The 27,951-nt window shown below is 35.8% G+C and overlaps 3 protein-coding genes across 8 annotated transcripts in view; 2 read left to right on the forward strand and 1 right to left on the reverse strand.

Annotated features, from left to right (window-relative positions):
- The first annotated feature begins 174 nt into the window (after positions 1–174).
- On the forward strand, positions 175–16,130 carry aqp9b (aquaporin 9b). 5 transcript variants are annotated; one of them, XR_014605334.1, is made up of 8 exons: positions 375–564; positions 1,610–1,736; positions 11,490–11,627; positions 11,960–12,078; positions 12,994–13,211; positions 14,786–14,955; positions 15,135–15,196; positions 15,428–16,130. XR_014605334.1 is itself a non-coding variant. In XM_084108297.1 (7 exons), exons 1-6 carry the CDS (start codon positions 463–465, stop codon positions 14,940–14,942), a joined length of 861 nt encoding a protein of 286 aa, XP_083964423.1. In that variant the 5' UTR covers positions 375–462; the 3' UTR covers positions 14,943–14,955; positions 15,135–16,130. The 5 variants fall into 5 exon arrangements, 3 of the variants coding, with proteins under 3 accessions (XP_083964422.1, XP_083964423.1, XP_083964424.1); XM_084108297.1 differs by having other exon boundaries at positions 15,135–16,130; XM_084108298.1 differs by lacking the exon at positions 15,135–15,196 and having other exon boundaries at positions 15,428–15,470.
- Positions 16,131–17,298: 1,168 nt separating this feature from the next.
- Positions 17,299–25,511, forward strand: lipca (lipase, hepatic a). The gene is made up of 9 exons (XM_084108021.1): positions 17,299–17,540; positions 19,187–19,365; positions 19,548–19,727; positions 20,417–20,537; positions 20,676–20,915; positions 21,993–22,235; positions 22,619–22,733; positions 23,416–23,634; positions 23,915–25,511. Exons 1-9 carry the CDS (start codon positions 17,456–17,458, stop codon positions 24,018–24,020), a joined length of 1,488 nt encoding a protein of 495 aa, XP_083964147.1. The 5' UTR covers positions 17,299–17,455; the 3' UTR covers positions 24,021–25,511.
- Positions 25,512–25,791: 280 nt separating this feature from the next.
- Positions 25,792–27,951, reverse strand: part of adam10a (ADAM metallopeptidase domain 10a) — a 66,534-nt gene continuing 64,374 nt past the window's right edge. For both annotated transcript variants that reach the window (XM_084108019.1, XM_084108018.1), the window contains exon 16: positions 25,792–27,737. In XM_084108019.1, the coding sequence (XP_083964145.1) occupies positions 27,625–27,737 (113 nt within the window). In that variant the 3' untranslated portion in view covers positions 25,792–27,624. The remainder of the gene's footprint in view (positions 27,738–27,951) is intronic.

The raw sequence follows: 27,951 nt of genomic DNA on the forward strand, positions 1-27,951 counted from the left end.
AAAGCTCAACACAAACAGTAAATGTATTTAATTTTTTTTAATGAATTGCATTTATATGTATGTGAATATATAAATTACTGGGATATTTTTTCTCAGACAGAAAAAATCTTTTTTTACACCTCGTAAACAAAAATTAATTGAACGTCAGTCTACTGATTTCTCTGAGAACTCGTCTCTTATAGCGTTGAGTTCGCAAACGATAGTTGAACAAATAAGCTATACGTAATGATATTTTCTAGTTGATCGAACTCGTATTTGTCTCAGCACGGATGGATAGGATGGATAGGATGGATAGAGTGAGAGCAAAGAGGAACCACCAACCTGTCATGTCAGTGTGTTTAATGACATCTAAGTAGCAGCAGGAGGGGCGGGGAAATGGTTAAAGCCTAAGACACTCAAACTCCAGCGGGCTCAGCTCTTCAACTGTCTGTCCGGACATCACATCTCACTGGCGGGGAAACTATGGAGCTCGAAAACTTGAGAAAATTGAGGGGCAAATGCATGTTGAGGCGGGACATCATAAGAGAGTTTCTGGCAGAATTACTGGGGACATTCGTATTAATAGTAAGTAGGCTATTTTGCCTGTCAGAACTTCAGAACTTGTAAACTGAGATTAACAACACAGTTTGATTACAGTAAATGCATCAGAAATATGATGAATATTTCAAGTGCAATGGACTGTTTTGTGTCCATTTTTTTGTTTAATAATAAATCAGTCTGTCAACTTATTTCATTCTTGTCGTATAGGGGTTGTTGAGGTTGATATTCTTTCAATTTAAAGAAGCTCTTAACATATTATAAACCCCATTATTAGTATAGCATTAGCAGCTATATGTGTAAACATAACATTTTAGACTAAATGCATTGCACTAAATGCAAAACCCTTGAGTGATGTAAACTAGCATTTAGTGTCTTCTTATTTTATGTTTCTTATTGATCAATTCTAATGGCTATTTAATAGGATACGGCTATGGTTTAAGTTGTCTAGGACTTGATCTCAGCAACTACTGTAAAAGGATTTGTGTAAAAAGTCCAATTAGACAAACACTAATTTTCTCTGGCAGTGGTTTTGTATGTTAGTTTTTAAGCACCTCATTCAAAACCCTTTAAAAGTTGACAATTTGTGGAAATTTTTGTGAACTGGTGTTTGTGTTTCATAATTGTTTAACTGTTGAAATTTTGTCATGTCAGGTTTGACAACTTATCCCATATAGACTAACAACATGCCCCATGCAGTATTACTTTAAAGGGAAACACATTTTACTACAAAAATGACTACCTGATGAGTAATATCATAAATCTTCTTTTACTTATAATATATATATTTTTTCAATTTATATATTAAAACGTGAAATACACAGACTTTTTCTACAGTGTGTTCTACTGGTGTTAATTAAGTGAAAAGATTTTGATTAATCATGACAGATTTAGTTGCTTTGGGGTGCCGCCCTGACCATAATGGACTGAGCTTTCGAACAAGCTGCTATACTAATTAGTTTTGAATAAGTGCTCCACAACAAGAGAGTGCTTTTCCTATCTGCATGGCGGTAGCTTTTTCCACTAATTGTCTTCCTAAATTGTCTCCTCTCTGCCCATTTCCTGTTTACAGCTGTTCGGTTGTGGTTCAGTGGCCCAAAAAGTCCTGAGCAGAGGCGCACTCGGAGAAGATCTCACCATCCACTTTGGCTTTACTCTAGGGGTGATGCTGGCTGTGTACATGGCAGGAGGCGTTTCAGGTAACTCGTCACACTGGCGAATGGAGAAGTATAGAAGATAACGTATATGGGTCAATGACGTATAAGAATTTTCGACAGGTCAATTTTAAAATACAAAAAATAATAATACCTGTTGCAATTGTTCAAACATTAAGGATGTTGTGTACACCTAAATTCATTTAAAAAAAATTATTTAAGTGATTTTAGTGTTTTTTCATCTAGATGAATTGTCCATAGCCTTAAAAAATGTCATGTGGTGCGACCGTGATTTATCTTAAAATTAATTAATTTCCTTAACATGCTTAAACATTTTTTTTACAAGTTCTTAGTAATTAAAGTGTTTAGAAACCAAGTTTTGCAAGTTTTTGTAAATAATGATCTCGTTTTTTGTTCTATAATTTCTGAGTTGCCTTCTTAAATCTAGTTAACAGACTTACTTTTCCTGTAAATCACATAAAACTGATATAAATGTTTTAAAAATATCATTTACTAAAGCATACTGTATCAGTGATTCATATTTCAGCCACAGAAATAAGATATTTTATTTTACATTTAATACAGTGATTGCTTTTATTGGTCACACCACATGATAAGTGGTCGCTCCAAATGACACGAAGACCTTATATAGTTAAAGAGATCAATGAACAATACATTTTATACAAAAAAAAAAGATTTAAACCAGATTTCATACAAATTTTACAGAATTTTCCTGAACATAAACTTTTTTTTTATAAAAATCACATCACAAACACAAGTGCACCATTTCTTTTAACTTGACTTAGAATTTCTTTCTAACAAATAATAATGTTATATAGATATAAATTATTTCATAAATTATTGTATACAGGTAACATTTGGGGTCAATAGTTTTTAAAGTAATTAATACTTTTATTAATCAAGGACACATTCAGTTGATAAAAAGTGACAGTAAAGATAATAATGTTACGAAAATAATGTAATAATAGCTATAATGTTACGAAAGATTCTATTTCAAATAAATGCTGTTCTTTTGAACTTTCTATTCATCAAATAATCCTGACATATAAAATGTATCACAGTTTCCACAAAAATATGAACATTGATAATAATCAGAAGTGTTTCTTGAGCAGCAAATCATTAGTGACCCTGGATCACAAAAACAGTCACAAGTCGCACAGGATATATTTGTGGCAATAGCCAACAATACATTGTATGGGTCAAAATTAGGGCTGCATCTAACGATTATTTTTGTTGTCGATTAATCTATCGATTATTTCTTCGATTAGTCGACTAATCTAACGATTATTTTTACGATTAATCTAATGGTTATTTTGGGGATTAGCCGATTTATCCATTGGCAAACTTTCCAATAAATAATAATAACAACAATATATCAGCTGTAGTGCATCTGTATATTATTTTAACATGAAATCTATGGATGACAAAAAAATTGTATTTCAGAAAGGGTAATTGTCATTTTATTATGAAATATGCGAACAGGAAGCATTTCGTCACCTTACTAAAATAATTGGCCAAGTCATTTTTTCAGGTTTCTCAGAAAACACAAAAACGGAACCAATAATTGAATATCATCACCTTCCTAAAATAATTGCCTAAGTCATTTTTCAGGTTTCTCAGAAAACACAAAAAAAAAATGAAAAATAACTTCAGAGGTTCGTTCTTCTTGATGCAGCTCCCATCTTGAAAAGCTTGTAAAATTGCCTTTTAAAATTGCTTGTAAAATCTTTTGACTTAGGCCAAATAAAACGGCCTAAGTCACACTCTTGACATAGGCCATTATACTACAGGGGTAGAAATGCATGATCTGTTCAACTGAGGATGTGGGGATTTTACCAGAGGTGGCCAGCATCATCAGGAGATGACTTATGCAAAAAAATCATTTTTGTCAAAAAATGACTTAGGCAATTATTTTAGGAAGGTGACGATTTTAAACTTTATTTTTTTAACTAATGGTACTATTTCATAAAATGTAAGATGTATATAGTCACAGGCCTACAGTATTTAGGAAATGTGTTTACTAGAGTCTGTTATTAATTACCATAGTGGGAATATGATTTACTCAATTAACTTGTCCATTAACTTGTCCGAAAATGCACTTGTTTATCTGCTAAAAGGTTCACATGCACTATATTGCAGCCTAGGCTACCGGTAATGTAAATATAAAGTTAGGGGCTGATCACACCTGACGCGTTTTTGAGAGGCGCCTATTTTCAATTGGTTTCCTATGGCAGCGAGCGTTGTTTATGCGCCTGCTGCGCCTCGCGTTTTTGAAGTAAAAAAAAAAACTCCGAGCGGAAAGAGCGCCCGACGTTATCGCGTTTTTTTCCACTGTCCAATCGAATGAATGGAGAATGAATTCCGTTGAACGCCCGGAGAGTGCGATGATGGAGGATAAACTTGTGGTGCTCTCGCGGGTTGCAGGAGCTTAACGACTTCACGAACCGTAACTACCACAATGTTAACAAAGTAAATATAGTTAATAAAAGGCTGATTTGATGTTTACTTGACTGACAGGACAGCTGTTTCAGTGGTGCCTAGCAACATAAAAAACGCAGCGCATTGCTCGTTCTGTGTGATGGTTCAGTGCTGTGCACCTCGCGTTTTCGAACCTGAAAAACGCGTTAGGTGTGCTTTAGTCGTTTGTTTTTAAAGTCTACATTAGAGACCTGCGCCGCGCGGGACGGATTTCCTCCCTTAATAATTCCTAAAATGCTGACATCTCAGTTCATCGCGATCTCACAAATCTCTGTTATTATCAGTGAAACTGGCTGCACAATGAATCTTTCATAATATCTACACTTTGTTATAATCAGATGATTTGCCAGTATGCAGAATTCAGCACTGAACAAAAAGATTCTATTTTAAATGCATCTGATTGGCCATTGCGTTCAAGAAATCAACACATATGTCTGTGATTGGCTACATTGTTCAACGCTGCAAACATGTTATAAATAGAGACTCTGGCTTGTAAATCGTTTCTATTTTGTTTTAGTTGTTCTTGTTGCTTTTGTGCAACAGATAAATGAAAATTTATTTGTTTTTAGATGTTCAATTTATAGATATTTCTATTTTGTGGGAGTCCCGCGAATCGTTTTATTCTCCCTCAACCAGCACACACGAGTGCATTACCGCCCGCGTCCGCACTTGGCCATCAGAACTAACTGTATATTCCCGCTCCGCACTCTGTTGCGTTGGGTCCCGCGGGAGTGCAGGTCTCTAGTCTACATGTGCATACACACCTTTTAAAAAAATGGCACATGCACTGAAAGCTTCGCGGGAGCAGAAGCCGCCATTACTCGACATTTAAACGTAAATAATTAATGTGACGCGTCGACGCATTTCATGCGTGTCGACGTATTTTCATAGTCGACGTAATCGATGACGTCGACGCGTCGTTGCGGCCCTAGTCAAAATTATCGATTTTTCTTTTATTCCAAAAATCATTAGGATATTAAATAAAGATCATGTTTCATATTTTGTAAATGTCCTACCATAAATATATAAAATATTTATTTTTGATGAGTGAATATAGCAATATCGCAAACATAAATGGACAACTTTAAAGGCGATTTTCTCAATGTTTAGATTTTTTTGCACCCTCAGATTCCAGATTTTCAGTTGTATCGGCCAAATATTGTTCTATCTTAACAAACCATACATCAATGGAAAGCTTATTTTTTCAGCTTTCATATGATGTATAAATCTCAATTTAAAAAAATTGACCCATGTGACTGGTTTTGTGGTCCAGGGTTACATATTAGAATGATTTCTGAAGGATCATGTGACACTGAAGACTGGATTAAAAATGCTGAAGATTAAATTTAGCTTTGATCACAGGAATAAATTACAGTTTACTATATGTTCACATAGAAAACAGATATTTTATACTGTAATAATATTTCACTCTTCTCCTATCAAGGTACTCGCTGCAGGGTCAGAATTTTTTCGCTTGGCAGTGGCATCTGGTAAAATAGATTCAAATAGTTTTAAATAAATAAATAGGCAATAATAAATACACTACTAACAAATGCATAATTACTAAACTGAAATTACATGCTCTGATTTTTTGTTGTTGCATTTTTCTCATATTGTACAAAGAGTAAACAAACTTGAAATATATGAAGAAAACTGTCAATTGAATATAAAAGCATAAAACTGCCAATCTAGGACATATATCTATCATGGAAAACAGTCTGCAGTGGTCGCACCACATGATATTTGGTCGTACCACATGATATTTTCAAATTCATTCAAAATTTACAGGCACAGAATTGGCCACCTAAACAAAACAAGCTAGCTTCCCAAAAAAAGGTCACTATGAAATTTATAATACAAATAGATATTTGTAGAAATAACTTTAATATTATTATTTTTTTGAGGTCATACCACATGACATCCAAATGTGGCAACTACATACCAACCATTACAGAGGTTTATTTTTTTTTCAATTTGAGAGAATTACAAACCTGCTTGCTGCTTCCATAGGTCCTTGGTAAATTGGTATATGATATAACGTCCTGTGTTTGAATAGTTTTCAACATGAAAAAAGTCCCAAAATGGTAGTTCCTTGATGGTCACACCACATGATATTTCATAAAATGGACATCATCGGACAAAGTTTGTTTGTATATTATGATGGAAATATAAATACAAATGCTTTGAATTTTTTTAAAGGATTACAAAACATTTTCGAAATCATGCCAAATAGTGCAGAAAATAAATTTGAATAAATTCAGAGTAATTTCAAAGACGTTTTTTTTTCAAAGAAGTTATGGCCGGACGGTCGCACCACATGATGTTTTGACACTTTAAATAACAAAAAAATAACAAATAAGTAAAGGTTTTTGATGAGTTAAAGTGAGTACATACATGGGAGAGGTACTTCAAATATGCAGTATCTTTTATGCATTTAAACCCGTTTTTGCCAGAAAAAATGCAATCGGACAGAAAATTTAGGCGTCACGTCATTGACCCATATACTGCATAAACTTCAATTCGCTTTACAGTCAGTTACCTAAATAGTCTTCTATCAAAAATAATACACAAATTTAATGGAACTTTGCAATTAAATTGTTGAAATTATTCCAATATACATGTTCAGTTGATTGAGAAAAGGCACTGGGACAGCCGAGTTCAAAGCATCTTTTCATTTCAAAGGTCATATTTAGCTATCCATCAGGGCTGTTTTTCACAGTTGTTTGTGATCTTTGGTCATGCTCAACAAACATGCGATGTACTCACCTATTCGCCATATGCAACACTACAATATATATGTAAAAATTTAATATATACATACTATAACCAATACCACATACGGCTCAATTTATTCCTCCGTTTGCAGTTTATGTGAGTTTATCCTATTAAACCTACTGTAAACCTGGTCAAAGGAGTAAAATGGCTCGTGAGGCAGAAAAATCATTTCATGCAGTAATAAGCCTTAGACAGCTGGATCAAATATGCCCCATGTTGAGTATTCCATCTTGACCTTTGACCCCAAAGAGAAAGAGAGTGAAGGGTGGATTTGCTTCAGTGCGTAACAGACTTGTGCTTCCATACAAATTTTAGGATTAATGAACAACATAATAGAGGAGGAAAACCTTGTGCTTTTTGTATTTGAGACGCTCGGTTTCTCTGTCATTGGGGGGGGGGGGGGGGGGGGTCCTCAAAAATATACTGTGATGATGGACAGGGGGGAGGAGGAGATGATGGCTCAATTACATGTTCTTAAAACTTGCATAAGGCTTAGTGTCAAGCAGAGGCGTGTGTCCGGTTTGATATACCAGATTGGAAACGTATGCCTGGCCTTCATTAAGTGAATTCCTCAAGGATTATGGTGAGGTGAAGCTTTTATTATAATCTGTTACAATAATGCTGAGGATTCCAGGAATTTCTTTTATCATTTCCTTTAAATGAGAAGCAACACAAAAAAAACATAAATAAGAGCACATTTACACGATAAGACAAAGTGGAAAAACATTATTGGCAATAATTGACTACACTGATCCACTTAGACTAACCACAACTGCTCTCAGGTGAATAGACTCATTTTCGAATGAGTAGTAGCTTAAATCTAGACTTGCCAGAAAGCATGTCCTATGTTCATGTGTTGTGCATTCATATATTGTATGTCGAAGAAACCCACAAGACATCTTGAGATGCAAACCACTCTCTCGCTCCAAAACCTTCGGGAGATATATCATTTATTCTTTTACTCTCTGGTACCCATACCTCCTGAATCTGAGTGCGTTTCCCAAAAGGTGGTGCGTTTCCCAAAAGCATCGTTGGTCAACTATGGTCACATGTTCCGTCGTTATCAGGATAGTTCAATGAGTCAGTGTTTCCCGAAACTACAGCTCTTGACCTGCGGTTAGAAGCACAGTTTCTTGTTTGCATGACATGCGGACTTACAGTTTTTCTCAACACTTTGGCACATTTTTTCAATTTTTTCACATTTTTTCACAATGTTTCATTAACAAAGTTTGGGAGGAGCACGTTCAGATGATCTATCCAATCAACATGTCATCAGCAATTATCATGTCTATATCAGCATGAGAGGAGGCCTATATACACAGTCGACTCACCTACGTTCCTCGACAGCTTCTCAGCATCCCTCCACCAGCCCGACTCCTCACTCTTGGCTGGGAATATGGGGGGTGTACTCTGGGTTTGGGCCAAATACTGAGCCCGGAGCCCTCTCCTCGGACAGCACGCCAAATACGCATATCATGTACTCTTTCTGGCTCATTTTTTGTAAGTGTGAACTTGTGAAACTGTAAGTGCAATTGTCACAACCGTTTGCTGAAACATCACAACTCTATTGCATGTCTGCATAATGTAGTAACTCAGCCAAAACATTTAATTCATGCTTCAAAACCTAGTTATTGTGTCAATAAATTGGCCAATGGCACCCAAAAAAAAAAAAAAAATGTCATTGTGTGATGCACACTGGTCAGAATGTTTAGATGTTTTTTTCACCATGGAAATATTTGTTATACAAATTTCATTTTTTTTCCTACTGCTTTCTATGCTATGCAGAATGTCAGTTTTGTCTGTGTAAATACAGATTCTGAGAGTAGGTAATAATTGACTGGGAAAAGTCAATACTGCAGTACACAAAAAGAAAATGAACATTTGTATTTATACAGTACATTTATTTTTGCAGAAATGTGTTACATGTAAACTTAAAAAATTTTCAGTTGCTTGTTCATTTTTAGAACACTCTATTATGTCTCTCTCTAACACATACAAGTGCATATCTTCTTATATATCTTTCTATTGCTCTTCCATGGCAAGAATTTTCAGTTTACATGTAAAACATTTCTACAAAAATGTATTTATACAGTACTGATGTAGCTGCTGCTGTTCAGGGTGCTCCTGCATGTTCAAAAATGGTGGTGATTGTGCTGATATACATGTATATACAGTATATGTATATTTTCCAAACTTGATTGGATGATTGATAAGATTGTGATTCCTATTGCATTCCAAATTCAAGTCTGATCTGAACAAGAAACTAATTGTTCAGAGATCTAAAACTTATTGTTTTGAGAAAAAAAAAAGTCTAATTTGAGAATTGAGCCAAAGCGAAGTCCTTATCTTGAGCAAAATAAGCAAGCTGGCATTCAATACAATCTCTATCTTTTATTTAGAATATATACAAATGTCATTTACATCTTATAGTTTGTCAAGAGATTTGAGTTATTTGACAATACAACTGTGTTCCAATCTACTCTTAGTGTGTAAGAAGGAGTCTATGATTGATTCTGGAAATAAAGCAAAATTTGTGTTTGTTTGTTTGTTTATTTATTTATAAAGCACAATTAAAACAACATAATGTTGACCAATGTGCTGTACAATCACACAGTAAAATTACAGTGACTAACAACATCTGTTAAGAGCCTCTTGCCAATTAGCCTACTAAATAACCTAAAGAAGGAGCCAGTCTAAGATGTAGAGGTAGATTATTTCAGTGCTTTGGAATAACATGAGAACAATGAGAATTAGTCCTCAGATGCGACGTCCTTAATTTATAGCATTATAACAGTATTAATTGAACTCAAAAGAATTAGTTAAAAGAAGTTATTACTCCACAGCCTGCGTGACATCATTAACCAACTTGGTTGAACAACAAATTTGCAACAATACAGTGTCGGGAAACAGTCTAGCTAGTTGAATTCTTCATCGTACTATGGTATTTAAGCAGTGAGTTACGTCGCTGTATGGTAAACACACACCAGCACTGTGAACAGTTGAAGTGCGTGGTCATCTTAAAAAAACAATTATTACATAAAATAATAGCATTGGATAATAAATATAACAATAATAATAAATTGTCCTTTAATTCATGTTAGCATTTTTAATACATATTAATAAATATTGTTTTTATTGCAATTACACATAGAAGACGACATCAAGGAAAGCTACAAAGAAAAAATGCTATTATTATTAGTAGTAGTAGTATTCATTTGTAATTATTATTATTATTATTAACAACAACTATAATAATTAAAAGGATAATGATGTTGCCTTGAGGAAAGGGTTGTGTGTTGCAGGTCGGGTTGTGCACAGGAGATATGTTGAGGGGCATAAGACCCTGTGGTTTATCCGTCAGTTGTGGCTTCTAGAATTGTGCAATTGCGCATATGTTATTTTGGCGATGCTTGCAACTGAATTATCAGGGGTGACAAGTCATGAGCTTCAGATCTGTTCCTCATCATATGCTGCCAGCGGATCTTGCTTCTCACTGTGTACAGTGAGCAATATATAAATCTATATGCATGCAATGTTAAATATAGCCCGAGTTCTGCAGTTTAAAGTGTGCATTTGTGCATGAATAAGTTGGTTTGCCCAGCAGCCCACATGACTGTGAATGTGATAATCTTACACGCTGTGATGATGACTACAGTATTGAACTAATGAGCTTTTCTGGAGCATATGTCCCAGGGTGAAGTCAGGTGTAGGCACTGGCCCATCATTATTAAGCCTTTAACTCACTCTACGTGCCGTACATAATGGAAATATATTTCTGTAATGTAATAATTCTTGTGAATGAAAAAAGTTTAATTCTGTTTTTTAACAAAAATGATTTACATTTTACTGTGTAACATGTAATGTTGCTTTTTAGATTCTTCTCTCTTCAATGTGATGATGAAGTTCAAAAGACCCAAACAACAATATTGGATTCCTGCTTAATGAATGTAATGGGACAAAACTGAAATTAAGAAAAGTGAACAAACCAGACAAGGTCCTGATTCGCTGCGTTTTTACATTAAATCAGCTACCAATCAATTGAGAAATCAGGCCAGTGTTTTCCATTCTGTTTTGCTGGCATGAGAGCTGAAGCGGTGTGTACAGTGGGGTCACAGACAGTTCTACAGGCCTGAGCGCTCTTATGTCAAAGCAGAGTTACTCCTAAGCCCTGCTGTGATGTCAGAACACTCAGCCAGATTATGTCAGACCCAATTCCCATTGACTTCCTTGACTAGTTTTTGTAGACAGTGTTTATGAGGAACTCTCTGGATTAAGAGGGGGTAAAGTGAGAGCATATACCTAGCAGTGAGAGAAAGCAAATAACTGTGAGTTTGAAATGAATGATGCAGTGTATCCCTTTGATTGTATTAGACAATAATCTTTACCACAAAAAAACTCAGCATGCTTTTATACAAACCTCAATCAATACAAAATTACCATAAAATAATGGACCACTAAAACCAATACAAATAATTTGCTGTCATCAAAGGTTTGCAGTCTCGCAATTATTGCATCTTATTGCAGGTGGACATGTGAACCCAGCTGTTTCTCTGGCTATGGTTGTCATGGGGAAACTCCCAATAAAGAAATTTCCTGTCTATGTGGCAGCTCAATTTCTTGGTGCCTTTGCCGGGTCTTGTGCCGTCTATGGTCTGTACTATGGTAAGTTTTCAGTGCACTTGTTATTGCTTCTGTTATTGACTCCTCTTCTATGGCAGTCTGCTAAAGTATACTTACATACATCCATATATTAGACACACACAACTCAAACTAAATGGTCTGGCTTGTTTTGACCTTTGATAGATTTAGATTAGACATTAGACATAAGATTTAACATTTGAGAGTAGGCTACACTTACTTACAAATTACTTCCTATTAATTAATTTCTAAGATAGTATAGTTGAAAAGCTGTTAGATGTTGAAATCTATCCTTTGCAGCAACTCATTTGCATTTTTCAGCATAAAATACCTTAAAAAAATTCTCTTGTCCATAGGTGCCATTGCCAATTTCTCTGATGGACATCTGCATGTTACTGGTCAGAATGCCACAGCAGGTATCTTTGCTTCATATCCACATGAAGATCTCTCATTGTTAAATGGATTTGTTGATCAGGTGAGTATAACACAGTAATTCATTATTCAAAATATCAAATGATCTCACTGGTTAATATACAGTCAAATGGTGTTAAAGCTTGTGGTTTGAATTATTTGAGTTAAAGGGATGGTTCGGAATAAAATCAACCTAGGTTCCTTTGAACATTATTAAAGTTAGAGCTTATTTAGAGATATCAGCCGAATGGCTAATGGATCCAAGGATGTATCTCGTAAATTACCCCACTAATAATGCCCAGAATGGTACCAAACTTCTACAGTAGTACAAATAGGTTCTGTACTCATAAAATGAGGCATTGGAAAGTTTGTAAGTACATCAGGAGTTTATTTAAATAACACTTGCCTGATGGCTAACGCTACCGCTAACCCGGACGTCGAGGTCACTTCCGTTATTTGGGAAAAGCCTGTAAAAGTCCTGGCAGAAAGCGATGCATAAGGATGTAGTGTAACGACGCCCAGTTCCAGGAATGCACTAATATTTTGTTGGTAGTACCAGTTTGCAACAATTATTACTTCGGAAAAAATAATAATTAGTCTTACACTACATCCTTATGCATCGCTTTCTGCCAGGACTTTTACAGGCTTTTCCCAAATAACGGAAGTGACCTCGATGTCCAGGTTGGCGGTAGCATTCTGGCTCGAGGTCATAGTGCTAAGGACCCTAGGTTGATTTTACGCCGAACCATCCTTTTAAAAGGAAAGAACAGTAAATATAAATCATAAGCATAGAAATAACTGGTGGAGAACATTTTACCAAGAAACTAATAAAAAAAAACCTAAATGAAATATACTTTAAACTTTATAACTCACAATGTGAACTTATTTCCTATTTTTAAATTTATCTCACAATTACTTTTTTCCTTTAAGATAAAACAGGCAAGAATGTTTTGCTGATCATTAGTCTCTGTTTACACAGGTGATTGGCACAGCTGCCCTGGTCCTCTGTATTTTAGCCATAGTAGATAAGAAGAATATCGGGGCACCTAAAGGGATGGAGCCTCTGGTTATTGGTCTGAGCATCCTGGCTATCGGAGTGTCCATGGCGCTGAACTGCGGCTATCCGATCAACCCTGCCAGAGACTTGGGACCACGGCTTTTCACTGCTGTAGCAGGATGGGGCTTAGAAGTGTTCAGGTACAGAAAACCTTTGCTGCGTCAACATACTCTTTTTGTTATTGTTTGGTTGGATTTTCCACTTCTTCCCTTATATGTATTATTAATAATACATATAATAGGAAAATTTGTATATGGGTGTGTACTAAAACACAATACACCTAGAAGTGTTACCTTGTGACAAAAGATTCAGCATGTGAGAAACAGAGGCACACCTCCCACCAAGGTACCTTTAGAAACTCCAAATAGACTTTAAGTGCAAAGGCCTATCACCATTCTTCTGACAGAGCAAATGAATTTTTTAATGCACTTGTGTATCTCCTGCATATTGAAGCAATTTTAAAAATGTACGTGAGGCAGTCTCCTTGCATAAATATTCAGAGTGGCACAACCAAAGACAGGACGTATTTTATTCCTCTAACTTTTCCTATTAAAGGGAAAAAAACATTATCGTCTTTCACTATAACTCTGCTTTTAGCAATCATAGTTATGTAGGTCATTGTCACAGAGAGAGAGAGTTTCTGTTGCTGCTCTTCAACAGCAAAAAGAGTCAGATTTTATGCACAGGATTGAGTAAAGAATGATGAAATGTTGTATGAAATAATTGTCTAACATATGCAATAGAGGTGGATAAACAGAAAACTGCTGTGTTTACAATCACAAATTTCAGAAGTGAAAAGTCTCCAAAACACTATAGCCCTTAACTCACTCATGCAAATCTCTTGAAATGTACTGATTAGTCTGATTGGTCATTCAGCTGTCAAATATTTCAGTATATTTTGTTATTCAGCCCTTTACAACTACAAACACAGGGTGACGTCCACGGAGAGCTAATCACATATCAGTTGACTACGTGAGGAAGTGCTTGATCTGTCTGCTTAATTTGTCTTCCAACTCAAAGACAGATTATGGGTAACCTGAGTGCAAATGGCTCTGGTGTGTACATTTTTAAACACTATATTGTAAATGAGCGTTGCATAAATTCAGTTCAGCAAAGTGCCTGTATGCAGTGGCTATGCATTTGTTTACAGTTACCTTCGCCAACTTGTTTGTAGAGCAGGTTGAAGGACACAGAGCATTTGTTTTCTCAGTAGCCTATAAAAGGATCAAGGGATTGAGGGAGGGAAAGAGTGCTGCAGACAGGGAGCACTGGAGTGACACACTAAGCACAGATTACTATGAATGCATTAGTGTCTGTGCAGCAAGACTAGACACCAAAACAGTGTTGACATCATCCTTCAGTCTGACCACAGAACAACACTTCAGATACACCAGTAATGTACAGGCACATTCCTAATCAAGTCTACTTTAAGCTTAATTACAACTGTAATTTACAACTGATGTAGAATTCAAATGGAATGAAATTCAAAGAAATGCATACGTCCCAAATAATGTTTTATCCCATTCATATTTTAAACATTACAAGATATGAATCACCAATATGCAAAATGACACCTATATAAATTTGCATTTAATTTATATACAGTGGCCACAAAAAGTATTTGGACAATTTGTGCTATATTTGGTTACTTAAATCATTTATGTCTGAATGTTATTGCATTAAATGCAAAATATCAAACCATGTGTGTGTTCAGTGCTGGAAATGGCTGGTGGTGGGTTCCAGTGGCCGGGCCGATGGTGGGAGGTGTGGTTGGAGCAGGGATCTACTTCCTAATGATTGAGCTGCACCATCCTGAACCTGAGAAGAACCTTGAAGATGACAACAAATATGAATTAAACACCGTCAACTGAACAGAGAGGGAAAGTATGGTATCTTTTCCTTCACCATAGACATCAAGCAAGAAACTCTCTTTTCTTCTCTGACTTTTCCTCAAGATCTCTTTTCTGAGTCTTTTGCCAAAGTACACTCATTAAACCAAGCAGCTATGAAAGACAGCAAGTGTTAATTATGCATAATTCTAGTTATTTTCATGTTTTTCACAGAAGTAGAACTATAGAGAATGTTCAAAGAGCACCATCAACATGGAGCAAATAGAAACAATCAGGTATTTTGTGGAAAGCATCCACAGTTTCTTCACCATCAAGTGTCACACCACTGCCAGTAAGAGATTGCAGGTTCATTGCATTTAGAGATAATCATGATTTCCAACTGGTTTCTCAGCAGCTTGTACAGACTCAGTGAGAGAGTTGAACTACTCAAGGATTGTTGTATCCATAATGTCCTTCATTCCTTTGTCCAATCCTACAACTATTTGTCTTCTTCTTAACTTTCACAGAGATCTGACAAACCTATAACAGCAGATACATGTTTTTCTCTCACTAAAATGAAGGAAGAGGGTACTTTACTGTCCACTCTGTTTACTCAAAGATGAAAAGTCCGGACAAATCAGTACGACATATGAACTAACTGCATGCATAACTGCTGATAAGGTAACATGCATGAGGTAACAGGATAAATTTTGCAATGCATGCTAAAAAAACAAGCGATGAACTATTAAATATAAGCTTAAGAAGAAATAAATGTGTATTTATGCTACAGTGTGTTAAATGTAGAAGAAAATAATTTTTAGAAGAAAGGAGCAGTATTGTGTATAATACAACATTCAGACATGTTCACATTTCAGGCATAACAAAGCTTAATGTGATATTTTAAGCTTTAGGTATTTTGTAGCTATTGTTTATGGGAAAAAAAAAAATATGTTTAATATGTTTTTTCTCTTTTTAAAAATTAACTTAGTAATTTATTTCTTGGCACTTGAATTAATAGCAGTTGTTTGTACAATTCAAAGACATCATATTATATTTTTTGTCTTTTATTGTGTTATTTCAATTTCAGTTTCAGATTATTATTTTTTTACTTTTTACTCTCTCATAAATGAAAAATTTGGAGAATAATTACCACACTGAAAATGTTAAAGACATGTACTGTCATTCTGCTAATCTAGACCTGACATAAAATAAACATACTGTTATACATAACTCATGTCTGTTTTCCTGTGAATGAGGATTTAGACTACAGCAACCATTATATTCCTAGATACAATGTGTTTGTATTCTACAGTATTGCATCACAGTCTGTTTAGTCCTTCCCTAAGGTAGACACATCTAAACTAACTTCTTAGATAGTGATAATGGCCTACGCAAATATGCACAAAAGTTACATTTGTGAATTAATTTGCTTAGAGAAATATTAATTCAACTCAGCATATCCAGTATAAGCAGAAGATCAGTGGATAAACCACATGCTGCTATAGTAAAGTTAAATAGTAGTAGGAAGAGATGAAATAAACAACTGTATCTGACCTGATTTAATCACTATCTTACCATCACCATCAGCTCACTGAGTCCACTGAATTTATGCATACATACGCCCTCTGTTTCTGCTAATCAGACTGTAGCATGTTCATCAGCCAACCATTCTATGAAACAATAATAGCAACATGCTGCACACGAGATCATTTTTTTAAAAGTTGATTATAATTTAGAAAATCATCAACAACATCATTGTGGTTGGGAAGACTATTGGCATTTTAATGTGCACCAGTCTTGACTGATTTCCTGACTTAGTCAGGAAAAGCAAGGGTACTAGGTGAACGATGACCTCTGTCCAGTTTACTCAAATGCCTTCAGATTCTATAACAGTGAATAACAGCATCTTCATAAAACTAAAACATTAGCTACATTGTGCATGTCAGTGAGCAATATGATCACATCTGAAAGTTTGTTGGAGGATAGATAGATAGATAGATGGATAGATGGATGGATGGATGGATGGATAGATGGATAGATGGATAGATGGATGGATGGATGGATGGATGGAGTCAACTTACTCTCATTAGAGTAGGCCTATTAGTAGACTATTATAGGCCGGGTAACAGTACAAAAAGTTGACATGTCCTTGCAACGTTACTTATAGTCAGGAGAATGTTAAACTGGCAAAAGTACAAATTACCATGTAGTGAGTTAAGTTATCACTTGACATCCCTCTTATCTGACTGATATCAGCAATGGGTCAGCATGTGCCTTTTTGAACCGTTTCTGACAACACTTTTTCACCAATCGTGGCTTCTTGTGTAACAACATGCAGCCAATCAGGCTAACATTTGGCTGCAAACTACAAAAGGCCAAACAGAGTAACTATTCCTCTGGGCTCAGGTCCATTTGAATATTTACTGATCCCTCCCCTCAGGCTCAGACAGTTTTAATGGACTATCACCTGCTTCAGTGCTCTCCTTTCTTGCCTGAGAAAAAGAGAGGCACGAAATATTTGGATTATCTGTGTGGGCTCCTGAAGTGGCCTGAACATGAAGACTCTTATTAAAATCGTGTCCTTCTGTCTGATCATCTCACAACTGACCGATGGAAGGAAATTTCGGGGTAACAGAGCAGGTGAGGGCGAATTATGCTTATAGTTCTCCTTAAAAATGAAAATTCTGTCATTCACTCACCCTCATGTTGTTCCAGACCTGTATGATTTTCTTATTTCTACAGAGCATTAAAATAAGATACTTTTAAGATTTTTTTTATACACACAATGATTTTTGTTAGTCTAATGATGTTTTGGACCACATGCACTTGGATTGCATGGGCAAAAAGAGTTGAAACTTTCCGCAAAATATCATCTTTTGTGTTCTGCAGAAAAAAATAAGTCATACGCATACAACATATTGATGAGCAAATGAAGACAGAACATAAATTTATGGGCGATTTGTCACTTTAAAATGATCTTCTAAGTAACTTTCCAACAATGAAGCATGTTATAGTAACATGCACTATACATGTATGTAACAATGTTATGCAGAATGTGGCATTCAGTGAAGCTTAGTGGAAATATGCTTGCAGAAACTAAATCTAAATGGAAACAACAAAAACACCAGTATGTGTGGAAATAAGCAGAATGTGCAACTGATGCTCTTTGGAAAAAAGTCAAATATCAAGGAGGATTGGATTTGTAGTGATAGTCAGCGTCAGTTGTACTATGTCCGATTTAATCCCTACTGATCTAAAGGGATAAAAGCTTGTAGTATATCTAAAAAACAACTTATGAAATCACAGAGAAATAATTTCCTAGACTGTAAATCAAAGCTGAAAAGGCTCAAAAATGAAAAAACAATACCTTGACATTTGCACATGGCCTTGCTGAACATGCACATTTTTCATATGCAAAAACTGCATCACTGTAAATTAGGCTGAATCAGAATGGGAAGTTGAAACTTCATTTGAAGTGTCACTTCAAAGCAACAAAAAAAGTTTCCTATTAGCTGTGTAAATATTGCATATTTTAATGCAGTGTTGTTGTTTTTTGGTGGATGCGCTGACATTTCATAAAAATGTGTAATATCAGTAACACTTTACAATAAGGTTTCATTAACATTAGTCTTAGCTAACATTAACTAATAATGAACTGCACGTCTACAGCATTTATTATTAATTTCAATATTTACTAATAAATAATTAAAATCATGTGTTGTATTTGTTAACATTAGTTAATGCACTGTGAAGTAACGAACAATGAACAGCTATATTTTTATTAACTAACATTAAAAAAGATTAACAAATACAGTAACAAATGTATTGCTCATGGTTAGTTCATGTTAGTCAATACATTAACTAATGTTAACAAATAAGACATTATTGTAAAGTGTTACTGTCATTGAATGAATGAATGAATGAAGCATTTATATAGCGCTTTCATATGTTCTACTGTACACCCAAAGCGCTTTACAATTATATCAGGGGATCTCTCCTCAACCACCACCATATCCAACATGCTCATTTAATCAGCAAGAGTGGTGGGTAAACATTTATTTTGTCTTGACTCAAGCTCAAAGTTCACCTGGAACTATAAACATGCTTATCTCTAATTTTCACTTGTAACATAAGCAAGGTTATTGCATTGCTGTGTATATGCACAAACATAAATATTCCAGAACTACTGTACAACCTACAATGATGTAACTTCATCCTTTTATAACATGGGCACCACAGTGATGAACTGTCTGAGACTTTCAGTTTGTGTATGACCATACTAACAGACACTGAGCCTGGAGAGAGAATGAAGATGCTCTATGAACCTAAATCAGTCTTCAGGCTTTACACTGATGGGGAATACATAGATGACATGTGCACAGTTGAGCTCTTCCAGCCTCGCACACTGGACGCTTGCGGTTTCAATAGCAGCCATCCTCTGGCTATCATCATTCATGGCTGGTCGGTATGTTGAGTTCATTGATTTAATAAAAAAACAGATCAATTGTTCAAATGTACCAAAGGTCACAAAGACCTTGGCATGCATTGCAAACAGCAGTTATTTAACGTCCGATACAAAATGTACTTACAAACAAAACTGGAGAGCAACAGTTCATTAAAAATCATCTCCTTCCCCCTGTGCCGCAGGTGGACGGAATGATGGAGAACTGGATTTCCAGGTTGGCATCAGCACTAAAGAGCTCAGAGGGAAGCATCAATGTGGTGATCGCAGATTGGCTGAATCTGGCACACCAGCACTATCCTATAGCAGCTCAGAACACACGCATAGTGGGACAGGACATTGCCCATCTGCTGAGGTGGCTCGAGGTAAGGGTTAGTTTGGGAATACAAATGTCTTTACAGTTATGGCTGCAGAAACGTAACAAGGAATACATACAACCGTCTTTACATCAGGAAACTGAAGGACTTTCAGTAGGTTGTTTAGGCAGAAGGGTAGGCTATGTACACAACCGTTCAAAGGTCTGTTTTTTTTTTTATTAAGATCTCTTATGCTGATTTTTTCAGAAATACTGTAAAAACAGTCATACTGTGAAATATTATCTTAATTGAAAATAATAACATATTTGAACATTTTAAAGTGTCATTTACTCCTGTTATGGTAAATGCTGAATTTACAGCATCATTACTCCAGTCTCATGATCCTTCAGAAATAATTCTAATATGCTGATTTGGTGCTCAAGAAGTATTTCTAAGTACCGGTATTATATTTATAGAAAACAGTTGTGCCGCTTAATATTGTTGTGGAAACCGTGATACATTTTTATCAGGATTCTTTGGTGGATAGAATGTTCAAAAGAACAGCACTTCTTTGAAATAGAAATCTTTACTGTCACTTTTGATCTATCTAATGCATCCTTGCGGAATAAAACAATTAATTTCTTAAAAAACGGACCCTAATCTTTTATACAATATTGTACACAGCTTCGTTTACCAACTGCAAAAATTCTTGAAAACACGTTTACTACTTGACATTAATCTTTGAGTATCCATAACAGGATTTCAAACAATTTCCTTTGGGAAAAGTGCATTTGATTGGCTACAGCCTTGGCGCTCATATATCTGGATTTGCTGGAAGTAACCTAGCTGTGTCTGGGAAAACCTTGGGAAGAATTACTGGTGAGATATTATTGTCAGTCTAAACGACCAATAAATGACCAAAAAGATCCTTATTCTCAGCAAACACTCTGAACATGACAAAAACTTTATTTCCTGGTTAATGGTAATATATTTAAAGTTTGTCTTGTTTGTGTTTAGGTTTGGATCCTGCAGGTCCATTGTTTGAGGGAATGTCTCATACTGACAGACTCTCACCTGAGGATGCTAGGTTTGTGGATGCCATCCATACATTTACCCAACAGCGCATGGGACTCAGCGTTGGCATCAAACAGCCTGTTGCCCACTTAGACTTCTACCCCAATGGAGGAATATTTCAACCAGGGTGCCAGCTGCATGTGCAAAACATTTATGCACATTTAGCCCAGTACGGGATTATGGGTGAGATGCTTGGATGGATGAATGGCTGGATGGATGGACAGAGAGAGAAAGGGGCAGGTTCATCCTCAAATGAATGTCAGATTAGGATAAGATACATTCAAAACATCCCATTAATGACACTGTGAGAATGGCTAACTACTAAAGACAGCTTTCCAGATGAAAGGTATAGACACATAAAAGCAGCTGTCATCCTCACAACTTAATTATTCCAAATCCCTCTTTGGTTCTGCTCTCCCACTGAGACATGCCTCCAGGCAATTAAATATCCCTATATGAGAAAAACTGAAGCAGAAAGACAGGCCTGAGATCCTTAATTTTAACAACTACAAACTGATGAGTCCATGACTCTGACAGGCACACTGCACTAATGGACAAGGGTGGGACAACTGTAACTGTAAAAAGGAACTGGAGACAGATAGTTATACATTACATTTCCTTTCAAAAGTTTGGGATCAAAGTTGTTTGAAAAAAAGTGCCTTATGCTAACCCAACCTGCATTTCTTTGATCAAAAATACAGTAAAAACAGAAATAGTGAAAATATTATTAAATTTAAAATGACTGTTTTCTATTTTAAAATGCAATTTATTCCTGTGACTGAATTTTCAGCTTCATTACTCATGTCTTCAGTGTCACATGATCCTTCAGAAATCATTCTAATAAACTGATTTGGCTCAAAAACATTTCCTGAAATGATCAATGATGAAAATAGTTGTGCTGCTTAATATTTTGTAGATTCTTTGATGAATATAAGGTTCAAGAGAACAGCACTTATTTGAACAAATAAAATCTTTTGTAACATTACAAATGTCTTTACAGCCATTTTTAATCAATTTAATGCATCCTTGCTGAATAAACACAAACATTTACAGACCCTAAACTTTTGAATTAAAGTTTCTGGCATCACAATACACCAGAGTATTTGCATCACTGCGAACTCACCACAGTGCACTGTATTAAATCTAGACACAGCAGATCACACACACAACTGAGAATGATATGCTAAAAGTCTGAGTGGATTTATGAGTAATTACTGTTTATTAGCGCAAAAGTCTCATGTTGTGTCCATCTAACTTCAGGATTTGAGCAGACAGTGAAGTGTGCCCATGAGCGCGCTGTGCATCTCTTCATTGACTCCCTGTTGAACAAAGACAAGCAGATTATGGCCTACAAGTGCAGCGACAACACAGCCTTCGATAAGGGCTACTGTTTGGACTGCCGAAAGAACCGCTGTAACACTTTGGGTTATGACATCAAGAAAGTTCACACCGGCACAAGCAAGAGATTGTTCCTCAAAACACGTTCACACATGCCATACAAATGTGAGTGAGCTATCACACTTAACAAAACCGTGTAACATGGTATCTAGCTCTTAAACTACTCTCCCCAATACATTTTACAAATTATTTTAAAAGCAAAATGTTTAATTATATTTAATCACACACACACGAAAACTATAGAACAATATTTTTCTCCAAAAATAAGTATTATCTTGTTTAGTCTTATGCAATTCTCCAAGTTGTTCTTTTTTCAAGGATGTTTAGCCATTTTACTAAAAAACAAGAAACAAGACAAAGTTACTGATTTAAAAAAGGATTTTCGAGCAATTGATGTTTGTAATAATGAATTGTGTTTACTTGTTTTACAGTTGTTTTTGGAAAAATATGATCAGTGCTAATCTACCATCACTTTCCTTCCCCATCAGTGTTCCACTATCAGTTCAGGATCCAGTTCATCAACCAAATTGATAAGATTGACCCCACCCTCACGGTCTCTCTAACTGGGACACTGGGAGAAAGTGAAAATTTACCCATAACACTGTAAGTGTGCAATAAATAACATCATCTCAGTAAATTGTTAGTGAGCATCAATTTAATGAGCTTTGTAATGACTTTCTCACCATATGGATGCATTTGATATTAACCACCATCTTATATAACAAGAATATTGCCTATATGAAAAAATAATCCCTTTAGTGGAGTGATAAATACAGGAATATATGAACAAATAAATAATACCATTAAATTCACAAGTACAGTTTATAACTATTGTTGTTTCATAAGTAAGAGCTCAAATTAATGTGACAGTGGCAGAAGCTCCCGATTGAACAGTATAAGCTAAAGATCCCTTAATAAAAGACTGAATGATGACATCTGGGATGAAAAACATCATTAATGTTTCATGTTCTGGGCTCTAAAAGCTCAAAGTAACGTGCTCCGCTTCACGGGGAACTGCTCAATTTAGTCTTCATAGCATACAGAGAGCACTCATCAGAATAACTCATTTCGCATGGATGAGTGAAATACATGTGTGCTGCTGGGAACATGAAACAGAGAACAGAAATGCAATGGACTAAAATAGCATCTCGAACAAGAGCGTGCACACAGTCACTCTCATGCAGGGCAGGCTAATATACAGTGACTGACTGAGCTTGTTTATCAGAGGAATCCAAAAACTGAATGAAACAATCACTCTCCTTAATTGTTCCTCCATCTTTTTCAGAGTTGAGGAGATTTCAGGTAACAAGACCTTTACGTTCCTCGTCACTCTGGATACTGATATAGGTGACCTGATGATAATGCGCTTCACCTGGGAGGGAAGCCCTGTGTGGGCAAACATGTGGAGCACAGTTAAGACCATGATACCTTGGGGCAAAGGTAGCAGAGGACCACAGCTCACTGTGGGGAAGATTACAGTGAAATCTGGAGAGACCCAGAGGAAGTAAGTGCATAGAGACAGATAACACTTAGCCAAACAGTAACACATATGGTGTTAGAGCGTGTTAAAAGCAGATCACTGTTAGATTGACAAGTGATAAACTGCACGTCCACATATTCTAAAGTGAAGGGGATGTTTACTATAGAGATTAAAAGCTTGGATTCAGCATTTAATGATCTAACTTTAGCGACCTCTAGTGTTTGAATAGTGCTTTTTCGAATAAATCAAAACAACAAAGCTACCCAAGGCTGAAGTTCATCATAACAGTCCTCTTTCTCTTCAGAACATCGTTTTGCGCGCAGACAGATGACGGCATGTATATCGAGCCGTCGCAGGAGAAGGTGTTCGTGCGCTGTGAAAAGAAGCGGAGACTGATGAAGCACGGCTAAAGCAAACTCACCTCACACATGCGATCCCGTGTGTTCACATCAGGGCTTATGGGACGGGGGAAACTGGATTTCCTGTAATATAATATTAATGTTTTAACTTGTATTTTTATGATTAAAGAGTAGCAACGTGTATAAGGAAGCTTGTGATAACTTCTACCACACCTCGGTCCAAAATCCCTCCCTCAGATGTCGACTAACAGAGAGCGTTTTTGTTGGCTGAAAAAGCAAAGCACGCGCTCTTGCTTTATTTTGCTGTTGATATAGCCTGTTTCGTTCAAATTAGGTTTTTTTTTTTTTTTTTTTTTTTTTTAAATTGAGTGTTCATCCGAGGTGTCCAAGAAGACCTTATAGGGATTGTGTCGCATTTGAACATACAAACACTTTCATTATGGGATGGGAATGGGATAATATATAGATTTCTGATTGAGTGACTGACTCGTATCAGTCTCCCCAAAACAGAGTGAACATTATCCCATTTCATATAATTTATGATATATGAATATCTTGTATATCTTTTAAGGATATATGAAGGCCATAATTTCTGCAGCAACTACATTAAGAGATCTAATTAAACCTTCAAGCAAACATCATTTGTGTGCTGTAGATAACTTCTATGTAGAACAGCCTGTAAAAAAGTGTTTAAGAATGTGGTGTACATTGTGTTCATTGCGTTTTCAATCGTCTGAATATGACTGAATTGTTCATAAAATCCCCTCATGATAACACACTGAAATAGGGAGGTAACATCAGGTGCATCATGCATGTTTATTTTGGTGCAAGATGAAACATGACCACAGTACAGCTGTTTATTTAAAGTGAAAAGTTACCCCGGTTCAAATACTGACCTAACATTGGGGAAGATGTGTGACTGGACCACTTTCAAGTAATTTCTATGGCATTACAATATAGACGCTTCTAGTTATTATCACACATCCTGAAATATTTATCCATATTAGTTTTTTTTAAACTCCATTTAATTTTATTCTCATTTGGAGTACAATTTCTAGCCAGTCCATCCTTGGATTAAGTAAAAAGTAGACTGGATATACATCCTTTGTAAACTGCAACAACTTGAGAGCAAGTGATTATTTATTTTTCATTTTATAGTATTGTATGAGTTGAGCAGCATGAGAGTGGGTAGCTGACAACAAAACTTTCAGTTTATGAGAAAAGGTGTGACGATTGGACTGATCAAATTTAACATGAATGGAAGATGTGTGACCATAATGGCTTATTGAAGACTTCATCAGCTGTTCTTTTGAAATATATTTTTATACGCAACAAAGCCATTTAAAAACCATGAACTAGTGTAGATTTGCAGAACATACAGGCAATTAATACTATTTACTTCAACACAGGGATATATATTACCAGATAAGAAGCTTTTGATCAAGGCTATTTTATTAATGCATTTCAAGTACTTCAAAAATTACATGTTGTCACACAATACTTTTTGCAAAGTACTTAGTAAAAATTTTCAAAAGTGAGCGCAAAGAGAAGAAAAAAGAAAGAAAAAAAACTACAAATAAAGCAAAAAAAAAAAAAAACTGTATAAAACACAGCGGACATTAAAATCAAACAGTAGTATTAGACATTTTCTCCATCTTGTTTTTCATATTCTGTCCACACACCATGCTTACATATCAGTGCACATTACTTATAAACTTAAAGCAAGACAAGCAAAAAATTATTTATTTAAAAAAAAAATTTTTTTTTTTAAATCCTAACCCAAATCCCCTTACAAATTCAATCAAACCCATTTACCACAGGATATCACAGAAAATATTTATTACTTTGAAGCCAATTGCAGTCAGAGCAGTTAAGTCAAGCTCACTAAAAACCCCTTTCCCATTAACATTTAAAGAGACATACAGAAATGAGATGATTTAGATCTAAAGGAGGACTGATAGCCAGGAATTCTCATCTTCAAGAAACAAGCAAATCATCCATATTTGAAATGCATGCCCTTAAAGGATGCAAGGTTATTTGAGAAGACAGGCTTTAGAAACATTGGACTCTCAGTCACACTAATAGGATCCCATTCAGCAAACAAACAGAAGATAAAATATTCCTGGTCTGTTGAAATACAAAAAAGAAAGAAAGAAACTTTGAAAAAGACATTTGTAAAGCATTAATTATTTCTAACCCTCTGCCTTTGCAAACGAGTCACACAAAAGAAAATCAAAAGCACATTTACAGAGAATGAAAAAAAAAAAAAAAGTTGGTTATTGTTGAAAATAATTAGCATGGGCTGGTTTAGATACACTATATAGGCAACACAAGGCATATGTATTGATTATATAGGCTGCTAGTCTGGATCTCTTCTTATTCGGCTATAATAGAGGTAATGACTGAAAATTGTTAAAAGTTTCTTTGTATACATATTGATTGGTGTGTAAAAACACTCTAAAGGCTCCATAGCCTCCATATCATCTCGATCTCATTCTTTCACTAATGCACACCACTGAGATTTACTCATTTGTGCAACCGTCCACAGTTTCCTGTTTCCCACATCTTACTGCAAAACAAAAACCTTGTATTGTATGTATATTTAAAAAAAAAAAAAAAAAAAAAAAAACCTTTCCTGATGTTGTGCTTTTATTTTTGAGTCTGTCTTCTGTGAACAATATCATTCACTGGGTCTCAGAAGGATCATTGTGTTACTGGATGAACATAAAATAACAGTGACTCTCGACAGATCAGGACAATTACAATGTTTTTAACCATCCTCCCTCTCATTAACTCCCTCGCCCACATGGAAGGAAGATCTGCAGTTCTTTAGTGGTTATCAGCTGGATGAAAAAAAAAGAAAAAAGAAACTCAACCAGGTGAAAGTGCTTTGCACAAATGCATATGTCGCTTTCAGCAAAGTGAATCTGGTAAAAGGCCTTCCACCAATAGAAACTCTCTGTGCTGTTATTTCCTATTATATCCTGAGTGTCTATTAAAACATCCTTAATTATAATTATCCAAATGAATGAAAATGACACGACTGAAAAAAAAAACAATGTATTTTGTGATTTCTGTACAATTGCACGCAGGAAAAAATGAGAAAGCTTCAGAAATATAAGCTTCTTAGTCCTTTGCTTGCATTTTAAAAACATCTTAATTACACATTGGAAAAGGAGTGTCTTTAGGAGTCTCTCTCAGCCGACAATGACTGGCAGAAAAATCTGTGACTTCCCATCATGCTCATCTCCACAGGAGGGTGGCAATTCCAAAAAATGATGATAAAAAAGATAAAAAGGCAAAAAGGGGGGAAACTTTAGTGGAGAGAACAATGGTTTTAATAACGTGAGAAAGAAAAGGAAAAGCAGAAAAAAAAAAGAGAACAAAAATCATTGATTCTGTCCTCTTGCTCATCACTAGCTTCTGATTTTTTTTTCTCTGAGCTACGCAGCGAAAGCTTTGCTGGCTCCCAGAGCAGTGGTTTCTTACTCTTTAAAACGGTTGTTTTCTTGAGTATAGTCCTTAGAAGTCCATTTTATTTTTGCCAGTTTCTTAGTTTGTTGTTGGGGCTCATTGATTGATTCAGGTTACTCTTTGGAGTGAAGTGTTTCCCACTGTAGGCACTAGGAAGAACCAAGGCAACGAGGAGGCCAATTCAGCGGCGCATCTGGCCCATCTGGTAGTTCTCTCTCTGGTTGCGTTGGCGCTGTGGCTGGCGCTGTGGTTGGGTCTGGGCAGTTTGCTGGGGTCTACTTCTCCTCAGTGTGCCTAGAGAATAACACACAAAGGCATTATTAATCACCCTACATACAGGGGTTAAACTGGGATTTTGGAATTCCTAAACACATGTGATATGACCTGGCCGAATGTTGCCTCTACCACTATATAGTCTACTACTATAACAAACCTTAAATGTGTTTTTCTGACTGGGGTAGAGTAAAAATATTTGGAGTTATTTATCTCTTTTTATACTGATCTTTAA

The sequence above is a fragment of the Abramis brama genome (assembly GCF_963993115.1).
Source record: "Abramis brama genome assembly, chromosome: 3".
Taxonomy (NCBI): domain Eukaryota; kingdom Metazoa; phylum Chordata; class Actinopteri; order Cypriniformes; family Leuciscidae; genus Abramis; species Abramis brama.

Bases quoted from the DNA above. Each gene is read 5' to 3' on its own strand.
- aqp9b (XM_084108296.1), top strand. From the start codon at position 463: ATGGAGCTCGAAAACTTGAGAAAATTGAGGGGCAAATGCATGTTGAGG. The intron at 1,737-11,489 runs GTAACTCGTCAC...ATCTTATTGCAG, and splicing joins CATGGCAGGAGGCGTTTCAG to GTGGACATGTGAACCCAGCT. The intron at 13,212-14,785 runs GTACAGAAAACC...GTGTGTGTTCAG, and splicing joins TGGGGCTTAGAAGTGTTCAG to TGCTGGAAATGGCTGGTGGT.
- lipca (XM_084108021.1), top strand. From the start codon at position 17,456: ATGAAGACTCTTATTAAAATCGTGTCCTTCTGTCTGATCATCTCACAA. The intron at 19,728-20,416 runs GTAAGGGTTAGT...TATCCATAACAG, and splicing joins ATCTGCTGAGGTGGCTCGAG to GATTTCAAACAATTTCCTTT. The intron at 22,734-23,415 runs GTAAGTGTGCAA...CATCTTTTTCAG, and splicing joins GAAAATTTACCCATAACACT to AGTTGAGGAGATTTCAGGTA.